This window comes from Oncorhynchus nerka, linkage group LG14 (genome assembly GCF_034236695.1).
Source record: "Oncorhynchus nerka isolate Pitt River linkage group LG14, Oner_Uvic_2.0, whole genome shotgun sequence".
Lineage (NCBI taxonomy): Eukaryota > Metazoa > Chordata > Actinopteri > Salmoniformes > Salmonidae > Oncorhynchus > Oncorhynchus nerka.
The window spans coordinates 5,848,039-5,864,933 of record NC_088409.1 but is presented as its reverse complement, the minus strand read 5'-3'; the positions used below and the strand labels follow the sequence as shown (position 1 = coordinate 5,864,933).

At 40.7% G+C, this 16,895-nt stretch overlaps 1 protein-coding gene across 1 annotated transcript in view; it reads left to right on the top strand.

Moving 5' to 3' along the window:
• LOC115116098 (intermembrane lipid transfer protein VPS13B-like) overlaps positions 1 to 16,895 on the top strand; it is a 53,596-nt gene that overhangs the window by 9,531 nt on the left and 27,170 nt on the right. The window contains exons 4-6 of the mRNA XM_065027293.1: positions 2,321 to 2,546; positions 5,661 to 5,836; positions 8,805 to 9,214. Of these exons, the coding sequence (XP_064883365.1) occupies positions 2,321 to 2,546; positions 5,661 to 5,836; positions 8,805 to 9,214 (812 nt within the window). The remainder of the gene's footprint in view (positions 1 to 2,320; positions 2,547 to 5,660; positions 5,837 to 8,804; positions 9,215 to 16,895) is intronic.

The following is a 16,895-nucleotide window of genomic DNA, read 5'->3' as shown; positions in this document are numbered from 1 at the left end:
CCCCCAACCCCTAATCCCCAACCCTAACCCTAACCCCAACCTCTAACCCCTAACCAAACCCCCAACCTCTAACCCCCAACCTCTAACCCCTAACCACCCCCAACCTCTAACCCCTAACCTTTAACCCCTAACCACCAACCCCAAACTCTAACCCTAACCTCTAACCCCCAACCTCTAACCCCTAACCACCAACCCCCAACCTCTAACCCCTAACCACCAACCCCCAACCTCTAACCACTAACCTCTAACCACCAACCTCTAACCTTTAACCCCTAACCACCAACCCCCAACTCTAACCCCTAACCACCAACCCCCAACCTCTAATCCCTAACCTCAACCCCTAACCACCAACCCCCAACCTCTAACCCCTAACCTTTAACCCCTAACCAACCAACCTCTAACCCCAACCTTAACCCCTAACCACCAACCCCCAACCCCAACCCCTAACCCAACCTCTAACCCCCAACCTCTAACCCCTAACCTCTAACCCCTAACCTCTAATCCCTAACCTCTAACCCCCAACCTCTAACCCCTAACCACCAACCCCCCCTAACCACCAACCCCTAACCTCTAACCCCCAACCCCCAACCTCTAACCCCCAACCACCAACCCCCAACCACCAACCCCCAACCTCTAACCCCTAACCACCAACCCCCAACCACCAACCCCTAACCTCTAACCCCTAACCTCTAACCCCTAACCTCTAACCCCAACCTCTAATCCCCAACCTCTAACCCCTAACCACCAACCCCTAACCTCTAACCTCTAACCCCTAACCTCTAACCCTAACCTCTAACCCCTAACCTCTAACCCCCTCTAACCCCTAACCTCTAACTCCATCCTCTAATCCCCAACCCCTAAACTCTAACCCTAACCCCTAACCCTAACAAACAACCCCCAACCTCTAACCCTAACAAACCAACCCCCATCTTCTAACCACCAACCAAACCTCTAATCACCCCCCTAATCCCCAACCCCTAACCTCTAACCCCCAACCTCTAACCCCAACCACCAACCCCCAACCTCTAACCCCCAACCTCTAACCCTAACCCCTAACCACCAACCTCTAACCTCTAACCCCTAACCTTTAACCCCTAACCACCAACCCCCAAACTCTAACGCCTAACCTCTAACCCCCCCAACCCCTAACCACCAACCCCCAACCTCTAACCCCTAACCACCAACCCCAACCTCTAACCACTAACCTCTAACCACCAACCTCTAACCCCTAACCTTTAACCCCCTAACCACCAACCCCCAACTCTAACCCCTAACCTCTAACCCCAATCTCTAATCCCTAACCTTTAACCCCTAACCTCAACCCCCAACCTCTAACCCCTAACCTTTAACCCTAACCACCAACCTCTAATCCTAACCTTTAACCCCTAACCACCAACCCCCAACCTCTAACCCCCTAACCTTTAACCCCTAACCACCAACCCCTAACGCCTAACCTCTAACCCCAAACTCTAACCCATAACCTCTAATCCCCAACTCCTAACCACCAACCTCTAACCCATAACCTTAACCCTAACCCTAACCTCTAACCCCCAATCTCTAACCCATAACCTTTAACCTAACCTCTAACCCCTAATCTTTAACCCATAACCTTTAACCTAACCTCTAACCCCTAATCTTTAACCCATAACCTTTAACCTAACCTCTAACCCCTAATCTTTAACCCATAACCTTTAACCTAACCTCTAACCCCTAATCTTTAACCCATAACCTTTAACCTAACCTCTAACCCTAATCTTTAACCCATAACCTTTAACCTAACCTCTAACCCCTAATCTCTAACCCATAACCTTTAACCTAACCTCTAACCCCTAATCTTTAACCCATAACCTTTAACCTAACCTCTAACCCCTAATCTTTAACCCATAACCTTTAACCTAACCTCTAACCCCTAATCTTTAACCCATAACCTTTAACCTAACCTCTAACCCCTAATCTTTAACCCATAACCTTTAACCTAACCTCTAACCCCTAATCTCTAACCCATAACCTTTAACCTAACCTCTAACCCCTAATCTTTAACCCATAACCTTTAACCCTACTACAGGAGAGACAAACAATACAATATATTTGTATGATATTAAAATATATGATTTTTGGTTTGTTTTAATGTATAATTGATAATGATGAACAGTTAATTATAACAACATTAGCAGGTCATAGTTCACCCTGACAAAGGATGCCGGACATATTGTCTTTCACCACGGGGGGGCGCTGTAACCCCCGTTCTGTGTAAACCCCAGCAATCCCTTTTGCATTGATTTTAAAGGATCAACATAACTGATTGGTATCTGTCTCTCAGGACGTCCAATCGGAAGCTGGCGTTCAGGGTGTTGCTGAGCGAGGCCAGTGTGTCGCTGAGTGATGACATCACCAGTCGTTCGGGTTCCGTGGAGCTCTTGAGGCTGACTCTGTCCAAACTGCTACTGAACCTGTGTCCTGCCCGTCTGGGTGACTCTGGCATGGGGCTGGTCACCGCCGGGATGGGAGAGGCCTGTCTGGTCGAAGTCCACTGTGCCAGCCTGCAGGTGGGTCGACTCATAGGCTGTTTATAGGTCACCTGACGAAAGGGGTTTATAGGTCATCTGACGAAGGCTGTTTATAGGTCACCTGACGAAGGGGGTTTATAGGTCATCTGACGAAGGCTGTTTATAGGTCACCTGACAAAGACTGTTTATAGGTCACCTGACGAAGGGGGTTTATAGGTCACCTGACGAAGACTGTTTATAGGTCACCTGACGAAGGCTGTTTATAGGTCACCTGACGAAGACTATGTATAGGTCACCTGACGAAGACTATGTATAGGTCACCTGATGAAGGCTGTTTATAGGTCACCTGACGAAGACTATGTATAGGTCACCTGACGAAGACTATGTATAGGTCACCTGACGAAGACTGTTTATAGGTCACCTGACGAAGACTGTTTATAGGTCACCTGACGAAGACTGTTTATAGGTCACCTGACGAAGGCTGTTTATAGGTCACCTGACGAAGGCTGTTTATAGGTCACCTGATGAAGACTGTTTATAGGTCACCTGATGAAGGCTGTTTATAGGTCACCTGACGAAGGCTGTTTTATAGGTCACCTGACGAAGGCTGTTTATAGGTCACCTGACGAAGACTATGTATAGGTCACCTGACTATGTATAGGTCACCTGACGAAGGCTGTTTCAGCCAAAACAGTGTATCTGCCTGAAGGAGTAAAGCACAGGAGCAACACGGAGGCTTTTATCTCTTCATTGACTGTGAAATAACACAGAACGTCTTCTGTAAAATAGACAACTAGAAAAGGTACATTTCCTGCTTCAGCCATCTAAATATCTTCCTGTGTGCAGTATAGATCTACACTATATATATCTATATTAACTAGATATTAACTAGATGTTCTCTTCCAGGTGGATAACTACAGTATAGATCTACACTATATATATCTATATTAACTAGATGTTCTCTTCCAGGTGCATAACTACAGTATAGATCTACACTATATATATCTATATTAACTAGATATTAACTAGATGTTCTCTTCCAGGTGGATAACTACAGTATAGATCTACACTATATATATCTATATTAACTAGATGTTCTCTTCCAGGTGCATAACTACAGTATAGATCTACACTATATATATCTATATTAACTAGATGTTCTCTTCCAGGTGCATAACTACAGTATAGATCTACACTATATATATCTATATTAACTAGATGTTCTCTTCCAGGTGCATAACTACAGTATAGATCTACACTATATATATCTATATTAACTAGATGTTCTCTTCCAGGTGGATAACTACAGTATAGATCTACACTATATATATCTATATATTCCTCTGTTCTCTTCCAGGTGGATAACTACAGTATAGATCTACACTATATATATCTATATTAACTAGATGTTCTCTTCCAGGTGGATAACTACAGTATAGATCTACACTATATATATCTATATATTAACTAGATGTTCTCTTCCAGGTGGATAACTACAGTATAGATCTACACTATATATATCTATATTAACTAGATGTTCTCTTCCAGGTGGATAACTACAGTATAGATCTACACTATATATATCTATATTAACTAGATATTAACTAGATGTTCTCTTCCAGGTGGATAACTACAGTATAGATCTACACTATATATATCTATATTAACTAGATGTTCTCTTCCAGGTGGATAACTACAGTATAGATCTACACTATATATATCTATATATTCCTCTGTTCTCTTCCAGGTGGATAACTACAGTATAGATCTACACTATATATATCTATATTAACTAGATATTAACTAGATGTTCTCTTCCAGGTGGATAACTACAGTATAGATCTACACTATATATATCTATATTAACTAGATGTTCTCTTCCAGGTGCATAACTAGAGTATAGATCTACACTATATATATCTATATTAACTAGATGTTCTCTTCCAGGTGGATAACTACAGTATAGATCTACATTAACTAGATATTCCTCTGTTCTCTTCCAGGTGGATAACTACAGTATAGATCTACACTAACTAGATATTCCTCTGTTCTCTTCCAGCTGTATAACTACAGTATAGATCTACATTAACTAGATATTCCTCTGTTCTCTTCCAGGTGGATAACTACAGTATAGATCTACACTATATATATCTATATTAACTAGATATTAACTAGATGTTCTCTTCCAGGTGGATAACTACAGTATAGATCTACATTAACTAGATATTCCTCTGTTCTCTTCCAGGTGGATAACTACAGTATAGATATACACTAACTAGATATTCCTCTGTTCTCTTCCAGGTGGATAACCAGCTGTATAACTACAGTATAGAGCTACACTAACTAGATATTCCTCTGTTCTCTTCCAGGTGGATAACTACAGTATAGAGCTACACTAAATAGATATTCCTCTGTTCTCTTCCAGGTGGATAACTACAGTATAGAGCTACAGTATATATATCTATATTAACTAGATATTCCTCTGTTCTCTTCCAGGTGGATAACTACAGTATAGATCTACACTAACTAGATATTCCTCTGTTCTCTTCCAGCTGGATAACTACAGTATAGATCTACACTATATATATCTATATTAACTAGATATTAACTAATGTTCTCTTCCAGCTGCATAACTACAGTATAGAGCTACACTAACTAGATATTCCTCTGTTCTCTTCCAGCTGTATAACTACAGTATAGATCTACACTAACTAGATATTCCTCTGTTCTCTTCCAGGTGGATAACTACAGTATAGATCTACACTAACTAGATATTCCTCTGTTCTCTTCCAGGTGGATAACTACAGTATAGAGCTACACTAACTAGATATTCCTCTGTTCTCTTCCAGGTGGATAACTAGAGTATAGATCTACACTAACTAGATATTCCTCTGTTCTCTTCCAGGTGGATAACTACCGTATAGATCTACACTAACTAGATATTCCCCTGTTCTCTTCCAGGTGGATAACCAGCTATATAACTACAGTATAGATCTACACTAACTAGATATTCCCCTGTTCTCTTCCAGGTGGATAACCAGCTGTATAACTACAGTATAGATCTACACTAACTAGATATTCCTCTGTTCTCTTCCAGGTGGATAACTACAGTATAGAGCTACACTAACTAGATATTCCTCTGTTCTCTTCCAGGTGGATAACCAGCTGTATAACCGTGCCAGCTTCCACTTCCCAGTGTTGTTGTGCCAGGAGCAGTGTGTGGAGCCCCTCCCCCCCTGGACCAGCGATGCCAACCCCACCACCTCACTACAGGCCCTGGAGGAGTTTAAGGCGTCGTGCTTCCTCCAGCTGGGGCTCACCTTGGACAGGTATAATACCATGTCATCTCTTTATTGGCCATGGAAGTAATACCAATACCAACTATACAGCATCATTAATACAGCATAATTAATGCAGCATCATGAATACAGCATCTTTAATACTACAGCATCATTAACATTAATACAGCATCATCATCATTAATACAGCATCATTAATACAGCATCTTTAATACAGCGTCATCATCATTAATACAGCATCATTAATACAGCATCATCATCATTAATACAGCATCATTATCATTAATACAGCATCATTAATACAGCATCTTTAATACAGCGTCATCATCATTAATACAGCATCTTTAATACAGCATCATTAATACAGCGTCATCATCATTAATACAGCATCATTAATACAGCATCATTAATACAGCATCATCATCATTAATACAGCATTATTAATACATTCATACTGCATCATCATCATTAATGCAGCATCATTCATACAGCATCGCCATCATTAATACAGCATCATCATTACAGCATCCTTATTACAGCATCATTAATACAGTATCATTAATACAACATTATTAATACAACATCATTAATACAGTATCATTAATACATCATCATTAATACATCATCATTAATACAGCATCATTAATACAGCACCATCATTACAGCATCATTAATACAGCATCCTTATTACAGCATCATTAATACAGTATCATTACAGCATCATTAATACAGCACCATCATTACAGCATCATTAATACAGCATTATTAATACAGCATCATTAATACAGCACCATCAATACAGCATCATTAATACAGCACCATCATTACAGCATCATTAATACAGCGTCATTAATACAGCATCATCATCATTAATACATCATCATTAATACAGCATAATTAATACAGCATCATTATTACAGCATCATCGTCATTAATACAGCATCATTAATATAGCATCATTAATACAGCATCATTAATACAGTATCATTAATACAGCATCATTAATACAGCATCATTAATACAGCATCATTAATACAGCATCATTAATACAGCATCATTAATATAGCATCATTAATACAGCATCATTAATACAGTATCATTAATACATCATCATTAATACAGCATCATTAATACATCATCATTAATACAGCATCATTAATATAGCATAATTAATACAGCATCATTATTACAGCATCATCGTCATTAATACAGCATCATTAATATAGCATCATTAATACAGCATCATTAATACAGCATCATTAATACAGCATCATTAATACAGCATCATTAATACAGCATCATTAATACAGCATCATTAATACAGCATCATTAATACAGCATCATTAATACAGCATCATTAATACAGTATCATTACAGCATCATTAATACAGCATCATTAATACAGCATCATTAATACAGTATCATTAATACAGCATCATTAATACAGCATCATTAATACAGCATCATTAATACAGCATCATTAATACAGCATCATTAATACAGCATCATTAATACAGCATCATTAATATAGCATCATTAATACAGCATCATTAATACAGCATCATTAATACAGCATCATTAATACAGCATCATTAATACAGCATCATTAATACAGCATCATTAATACAGCATCATTATTACAGCATCATTAATACAGCATCATTAATACAGCATCATTAATACAGCATCATTAATACAGCATCATTAATACAGCATCATTAATACAGCATCATTAATATAGCATCATTAATACAGCATCATTAATACAGTATCATTAATATAGCATCATTAATACAGCATCATTAATACAGTATCATTACAGCATCATTAATACAACATTATTAATACAACATCATTAATACAGTATCATTAATACAGCATCATTAATACAGCATCATTAATACAGCATCATTAATACAGCATCATTAATACAGCATCATTAATACAGCATCATTAATACAGCATCATTAATACAGTATCATTAATACATCATCATTAATACAGCATCATTAATACATCATCATTAATACAGCATCATTAATATAGCATAATTAATACAGCATCATTAATACAGCATCAAATACAGCATCATTAATACAGCATCATTAATACAGCATCATTATTACAGCATCATTAATACAGCATCATTAATATAGCATCATTAATACAGCATCATTAATATAGCATCATTAATACAGCATCATTAATATAGCATCATTAATACAGCATCATTAATACAGCATCATTAATACAGCATCATTAATATAGCATCATTAATACAGCATCATTAATACAGCATCATTAATACAGCATCGTCATCATTATTACAGCATCATTAATACAGCATCATTAATACAGCATCATTAATACAGCATCATTAATATAGCATCATTAATACAGCATCATTAATACAGCATCGTTATTACAGTACAAGGGAATGTGAGCAGACAGAGCAGATCTTTCCATCATTGTCCCTTGTGAGACACCGTACTGACATGCCATGTATCCCATGTTGAGACACCGTCCAGACATGCCATGTATCCCATGTTGAGACACCGTCCAGACATGCCATGTATCCCATGTTGAGACACCGTCCAGACATGCCATGTATCCCATGTTGAGACACCGTCCAGACATGCCATGTATCCCATGTTGAGACACCGTCCAGACATGCCATGTATCCCCTTGTGAGACACCGTCCAGACATGCCATGTATCCCATGTTGAGACACCGTCCAGACATGCCATGTATCCCATGTTGAGACACCGTCCAGACATGCCATGTATCCCATGTTGAGACACCGTCCAGACATGCCATGTATCCCATGTTGAGACACCGTCCAGACATGCCATGTATCCCCTTTATGAGACACCGTCCAGACATGCCATGTATCCCACGTTGAGTCCTCTGGCTCTCCTCTGTTCAATAGCCTGCTGCTGGTTGAGGTAAAACTGCCCCTGTTCTGTTGTCACTGACTGGGGTCTTGTATTTCCTACAGGGAGGGCTACAGTGTGGACCAGCTGACCTTCCACATCAAACCAGCCCGTCTCTACCTAGAGGACACCTTCGTCTACTACATCAAGACTCTGTTTCACACCTACATCCCAGACTCAGCCCTGGCCCCTTCCCCGGGCCCTAACCCCTCGGAGCGCTACGGGGGTCCCCTGCTCCCGGAGACCGTCCTTCAGTCCATCCCAGCCCTGGTGCGCCCTCTGAGGCTGCAGCGCCTGGTCATTCAGCCGGTCGACATGTTGGTCAGCGTCCACGCCTCTCTGAAGCTCTACATCGCCTCGGATCACACGCCGTTGTCGTTCTCCCTGTTCGACAGAGGACCGCTCTGTACTACAGCCAGACAGCTGATCCACGCACTCACCATGCATTACGCTGCCGGGGCGCTGTTCAGGGCTGGTGAGTGGGGGTGTGTGTGTGTGTGTGTGTGTGTGTGTGTGTGTGTGTGTGTGTGTGTGTGTGTGTGTTTACACCTGAATAGCCAGATATATACAGCTGTATCTGGTCTGTATAGACTACAGCTGTATCTGGTCTGTATAGACTGTATAGACTACAGCTGTATCTGGTCTGTATAGACTGTATAGACTACAGCTGTATCTGGTCTGTATAGACTACAGCTGTAACTGGTCTGTATAGACTACAGCTGTATCTGGTCTGTATAGACTACAGCTGTATCTGGTCTGTATAGACTGTATAGACTACAGCTGTAACTGGTCTGTATAGACTGTATAGACTACAGCTGTATCTGGTCTGTATAGACTACAGCTGTAACTGGTCTGTATAGACTGTATAGACTACAGCTGTATAGACTGTATCTGGTCTGTATAGACTACAGCTGTATCTGGTCTGTATAGACTGTATAGACTACAGCTGTATCTGGTCTGTATAGACTACAGCTGTATCTGGTCTGTAGCTGTAACTGGTCTGTATAGACTGTAGACTACAGCTGTATCTGGTCTGTATAGACTACAGCTGTATCTGGTCTGTATAGACTACAGCTGTATCTGGTCTGTATAGACTGTATAGACTACAGCTAACTGGTCTGTATAGACTACAGCTGTATCTGGTCTGTATAGACTACAGCTGTATCTGGTCTGTATAGACTGTATAGACTACAACTGTATCTGGTCTGTATAGACTACAACTGTAACTGGTCTGTATAGACTACAGCTGTATCTGGTCTGTATAGACTACAGCTGTATCTGGTCTGTATACAGCTGTATCTGGTCTGTATAGACTACAGCTGTACTGGTCTGTATAGACTACAGCTGTAACTGGTCTGTATAGACTGTACAGCTGTATCTGGTCTGTATAGACTACAGCTGTAACTGGTCTGTATAGACTACAGCTGTATCTGGTCTGTATAGACTACAGCTGTATCTGGTCTGTATAGACTGTATAGACTACAACTGTAACTGGTCTGTATAGACTACAGCTGTATCTGGTCTGTATAGACTACAGCTGTAACTGGTCTGTATAGACTAGTAACTGGTCTGTATAGACTGTATAGACTACAGCTGTAACTGGTCTGTATAGACTGTATAGACTACAGCTGTAACTGGTCTGTATAGACTACAGCTGTAACTGGTCTGTATAGACTACAGCTGTATCTGGTCTGTATAGACTACAGCTGTAACTGGTCTGTATAGACTATAGACTACAGCTGTAACTGGTCTGTATAGACTACAGCTGTAACTGGTCTGTATAGACTGTATAGACTACAGCTATAGACCCAGTCTGTATAGACTACAGCTGTATCTGGTCTGTATAGACTGTATAGACTACAGCTGTAACTGGTCTGTATAGACTACAGCTGTAACTGGTCTGTATAGACTGTATAGACTACAGCTGTAACTGGTCTGTATAGACTACAGCTGTAACTGGTCTGTAATAGACTACAGCTGTATCTGGTCTGTATAGACTACAGCTGTATGGTCTGTATAGACTACAGCTGTATCTGGTCTGTATAGACTACAGCTGTATCTGGTCTGTATAGACTACAGCTGTATCTGGTCTGTATAGACTACAGCTGTAACTGGTCTGTATAGACTACAGCTGTATCTGGTCTGTATAGACTACAGCTGTAACTGGTCTGTATAGACTACATCTGTAACTGGTCTGTAGACTACAGCTGTATCTGGTCTGTATGGACTACAGCTGTATCTGGTCTGTATAGACTGTATAGACTACAGCTGTAACTGGTCTGTATAGACTGTATAGACTACAGCTGTATCTGGTCTGTATAGACTGTATAGACTACAGCTGTATCTGGTCTGTATAGACTACAGCTGTATCTGGTCTGTATAGACTGTATAGACTACAGCTGTAACTGGTCTGTATAGACTACATCTGTATCTGGTCTGTATAGACTACAGACTACATCTGTCTGGACTGTACAGCTGTATCTGGTCTGCTGTATATAGACATAGACTACAGCTGTATCTGGTCTGTATAGACTACAGCTGTATCTGGTCTGTATAGACTACAGCTGTATCTGGTCTGTAGACTACAGCTGTATCTGGTCTGTATAGACTGTATAGACTACATCTGGTCTGTATAGACTACAGCTGTAACTGGTCTGTATAGACTGTATAGACTACAGCTGTATCTGGTCTGTATAGACTGTAGACTACAGCTGTAACTGGTCTGTATAGACTGTATAGACTACAGCTGTAACTGGTCTGTATAGACTACAGCTGTATCTGGTCTGTATAGACTACAGCTGTATCTGGTCTGTATAGACTACAGCTGTAACTGGTCTGTATCTGGCTGTATCTGGTCTGTATAGACTACAGCTGTAACTGGTCTGTATAGACTGTATAGACTACAGCTGTATCTGGTCTGTATAGACTGTATAGACTATTCAGCTGTATCTGGTCTGTATAGACTGTATAGACTACAGCTGTAACTGGTCTGTATAGACTGTATAGACTACAGCTGTAACTGGTCTGTATAGACTACAGCTGTAACTGGTCTGTATAGACTACAGCTGTAACTGGTCTGTATAGACTGTATAGACTACAGCTGTATCTGGTCTGTATAGACTACAGCTGTAACTGGTCTGTATAGACTACAGCTGTATCTGGTCTGTATAGACTACAGCTGTAACTGGTCTGTATAGACTGTATAGACTACAACTGTAACTGGTCTGTATAGACTGTATAGACTACAGCTGTAACTGGTCTGTATAGACTGTATAGACTACAGCTGTAACTGGTCTGTCTGTATAGACTACAGCTGTAACTGGTCTGTATAGACTACAGCTGTATCTGGTCTGTATAGACTACAGCTGTAACTGGTCTGTATAGACTGTATAGACTACAGCTGTAACTGGTCTGTATAGACTACAGCTGTAACTGGTCTGTATATACAGACTGTATAGACTACAGTATAGACCCAGTATAGACTACAGCTGTATCTGGTCTGTATAGACTGTATAGACTACAGCTGTAACTGGTCTGTATAGACTGTTGTAACTGGTCTGTATAGACTGTATAGACTACAGCTGTCTGGTCTGTATAGACTACAGCTGTAACTGGTCTGTATAGACTACAGCTGTAACTGGTCTGTATAGACTACAGCTGTAACTGGTCTGTATAGACTGCTGTATCTGGTCTGTATAGACTACAGCTGTATCTGGTCTGTATAGACTACAGCTGTATCTGGTCTGTATAGACTACAGCTGTAACTGGTCTGTATAGACTACAGCTGTATCTGGTCTGTATAGACTACTGTAGGTAACTGGTCTGTATAGACTACATCTGTAACTGGTCTGTATAGACTACAGCTGTATCTGGTCTGTATGGACTGCAGATGTATCTGGTCTGTATAGACTGTATAGACTACAGCTGTAACTGGTCTGTATAGACTGTATAGACTACAGCTGTAACTGGTCTGTATAGACTGTATAGACTACAGCTGTATCTGGTCTGTATAGACTACAGCTGTATCTGGTCTGTATAGACTGTATAGACTACAGCTGTAACTGGTCTGTATAGACTACATCTGTATCTGGTCTGTATAGACTACAGCTGTATCTGGTCTGTATAGACTGTATAGACTACAGCTGTAACTGGTCTGTATAGACTATCTGGTCTGTCTGCTATAGACTGTATAGACTACAGCTGTATCTGGTCTGTATAGACTACAGCTGTATCTGGTCTGTATAGACTGTAGACTACAGCTGTATCTGGTCTGTATAGACTACAGCTGTAACTGGTCTGTATAGACTACAGCTGTATCTGGTCTGTATAGACTACAGCTGTAACTGGTCTGTATAGACTGTATAGACTCAGCTGTATCTGGTCTGTATAGACTACAGCTGTAACTGGTCTGTATAGACTGTACAGCTGTATCTGGTCTGTATAGACTGTATAGACTACAGCTGTATCTGGTCTGTATAGACTACAGCTGTATGGTCTGTATAGACTACAGCTGTAACTGGTCTGTATAGACTGTATAGACTACAGCTGTAACTGGTCTGTATAGACTGTATAGACTACAGCTGTAACTGTCTGTAAGACTACAGGTCTGGTCTGTAGACTGCCTGGTCTGTATAGACTACAGCTGTAACTGGTCTGTATAGACTGTATAGACTGTAACTGGTCTGTAGACTAGACTACAGCTGTGTATAGACTGTCTGTATAGACCCAGTATAGACTACAGCTGTATCTGGTCTGTATAGACTGTATAGACTACAGCTGTATCTGGTCTGTATAGACTACAGCTGTAACTGGTCTGTATAGACTACAGCTGTAACTGGTCTGTATAGACTACAGCTGTAACTGGTCTGTATAGACTACAGCTGTATCTGGTCTGTATAGACTACAGCTGTAACTGGTCTGTATAGACTACAGCTGTATCTGTATAGACTACAGCTGTAACTGTCTGTATATAGACTACAGCTGTAACTGGTCTGTATAGACTACAGCTGTATCTGGTCTGTATAGACTGTAACTGGTCTGTATAGACTACAGCTGTATAGACTACAGCTGTAACTGGTCTGTATAGACTGTAGCTGTATCTGGTCTGTATAGAGCTGTAACTGGTCTGTATAGACTACAGCTGTAACTGGTCTGTATAGACTATAGACAGCTGTAACTGGTCTGTATAGACTACAGCTGTATCTGGTCTGTATATGACTATAGACTACAGCTGTAACTGGTCTGTATAGACTACAGCTGTATCTGGTCTGTATAGACTACAGCTGTAACTGGTCTGTATAGACTGTATAGACTACAGCTGTAACTGGTCTGTATAGACTGTATAGACTACAGCTGTATCTGGTCTGCATATAGACTGTATAGACTACAGCTGTATAGACTACAGCTGTAACTGGTCTGTATAGACTGTATAGACTACAGCTGTAACTGGTCTGTATAGACTGTATAGACTACAGCTGTATCTGGTCTGTATAGACTACAGCTGGTCTGTAACTGTATAGACTACTGTATAGACTACAGCTGTATAACTGTATCTGGTCTGTATAGACTACAGCTGTAACTGGTCTGTATAGACTACAGCTGTAACTGGTCTGTATAGACTGTACTACAGCTGTAACTGGTCTGTATAGACTACAGCTGTAACTGGTCTGTATAGACTACAGCTGTAACTGGTCTGTATAGACTACAGCTGTATCTGGTCTGTATAGACTACAGCTGTAACTGGTCTGTATAGACTACAGCTGTAACTGGTCTGTATAGACTACAGCTGTAACTGGTCTGTATAGACTACAGCTGTAACTGGTCTGTATAGACTGTATAGACTACAGTATAGACTGTACAGCTGGGTCTGTATAGACTACAGCTGTAACTGGTCTGTATAGACTACAGCTGTAACTGGTCTGTATAGACTACAGCTGTAACTGGTCTATAGACTACAGCTGTACTGGTCTGTATAGACTACAGCTGTATCTGGTCTGTATAGACTGCTGTATCTGGTCTGTATAGACTGTGTATGGTCTGTATAGACTACAGCTGTAACTGGTCTTTATAGACTACAGCTGTAACTGGTCTGTATAGACTGTATAGACTACAGCTGTATCTGGTCTGTATAGACTGTATAGACTACAGCTGTAACTGGTCTGCTGTATGTAGACTGTAACTGGTCTGTATAGACAGCTGTAACTGGTCTGTATAGACTACAGCTGTATCTCTGGTCTGTATAGACTACAGCTGTATCTGGTCTGTATAGACTGTATAGACTACAGCTGTATCTGGTCTGTATAGACTACAGCTGTAACTGGTCTGTATAGACTACAGCTGTATCTGGTCTGTATAGACTACAGCTGTAACTGGTCTGTATAGACTACATCTGTAACTGGTCTGTATAGACTGCTGTAACTGGTCTGTATAGACTACAGCTGTAACTGGTCTGTATAGACTGTATAGACTACAGCTGTATCTGGTCTGTATAGACTGCAGACTGGTGTGTAACTGGTCTGTATAGACTACAGCTGTACTGTATAGACTACAGCTGTAACTGGTCTGTTATAGACTACAGCTGTATCTGGCAGCTGTATAGACTGCAGATGTATCTGGTCTGACTCTGTATAGACTACAGCTGTAACTGGTCTGTATAGACTACATCTGCTGTAACTGCTGTAACTGGTCTGTATAGACTACAGCTGTAACTGGTCTGTATAACTGGTCTGTATGACTACAGCTGTAACTAGTCTGTATAGACTGTATAGACTACAGCTGTATCTGGTCTGTATAGACTGTATAGACTACTGTAACTGGTCTGTATAGACTACAGCTGTAACTGGTCTGTATAGACTGTATATGGAGACTACAGCTGTAACTGGTCTGTATAGACTACAGCTCTGTATAGACTACAGCTGTATCTGGTCTGGTCTGTATAGACTACAACTGTAACTGGTCTGTATAGACTGTATAGACTACAGCTGTAACTGGTCTGTATAGACTACAGCTGTATAGACTACAGCTGTAACTGGTCTGTATAGACTGTATAGACTACAGCTGTAGACTGGTCAGTATAGACTACAGCTGTATCTGGTCTGTATAGACTGTATAGACTACAGCTGTAACTGGTCTGTACTACAGCTGTAACTGGTCTGTATAGACTGGTCTGTATGTATAGACTACAGCTACAGCTGTAACTGGTCTGTATAGACTACAGCTGTAACTGGTCTGACTGTATAGACTACAGCTGTATCTGGTCTGTATAGACTGTATAGACTACAGCTGTAACTGGTCTGTATAGACTGTATAGACTACAGCTGTATGGTCTGTATAGACTACAGCTGTGGTCTGTATAGACTGCTGTAACTGGTCTGTATCTGTATAGACTACAGCTGTATCTGGTCTGTATAGACTGTATAGACTACAGCTGTATCTGGTCTGTATAGACTGTATAGACTACAGCTGTAACTGGTCTGTATAGACTACAGCTGTAACTGGTCTGTATAGACTGTATAGACTACAGCTGTACAGCTGTATCTGGTCTGTAGACTACAGCTGTATCTGGTCTGTATAGACTACAGCTGTAACTGGTCTGTATAGACTACAGCTGTAACTGGTCTGTATAGACTATAGACTACAGTATAGACCCAGTATAGACTACAGCTGTATCTGGTCTGTATAGACTATAGACTACAGCTGTAACTGGTCTGTATAGACTACAGTTGTAACTGGTCTGTATAGACTACAGCTGTAACTGGACTCTGGTCTGTATAGACTGTATAGACTACTGGTCTGTATAGACTAGCTGCTGTAACTGGTCTGTATAGACTACAGCTGTATCTGGTCTGTATAGACTACAGCTGTATCTGGTCTGTATAGACTACAGCTGTAACTGGTCTGTATAGACTACATCTGTAACTGGTCTGTATAGACTACAGCTGTATCTGATGGACTACAGATGTAACTGGTCTGTATAGACTAGACTACAGCTGTAACTGGTCTGTATAGACTGTATAGACTACAGCTGTATCTGGTCTGTATAGACTGTATAGACTACAGCTGTATCTGGTCTGTATAGACTACAGACTGGTCTGTATAGACTGTATAGACTACAGCTGTAACTGGTCTGTATAGACTACATCTGTATCTGGTCTGTA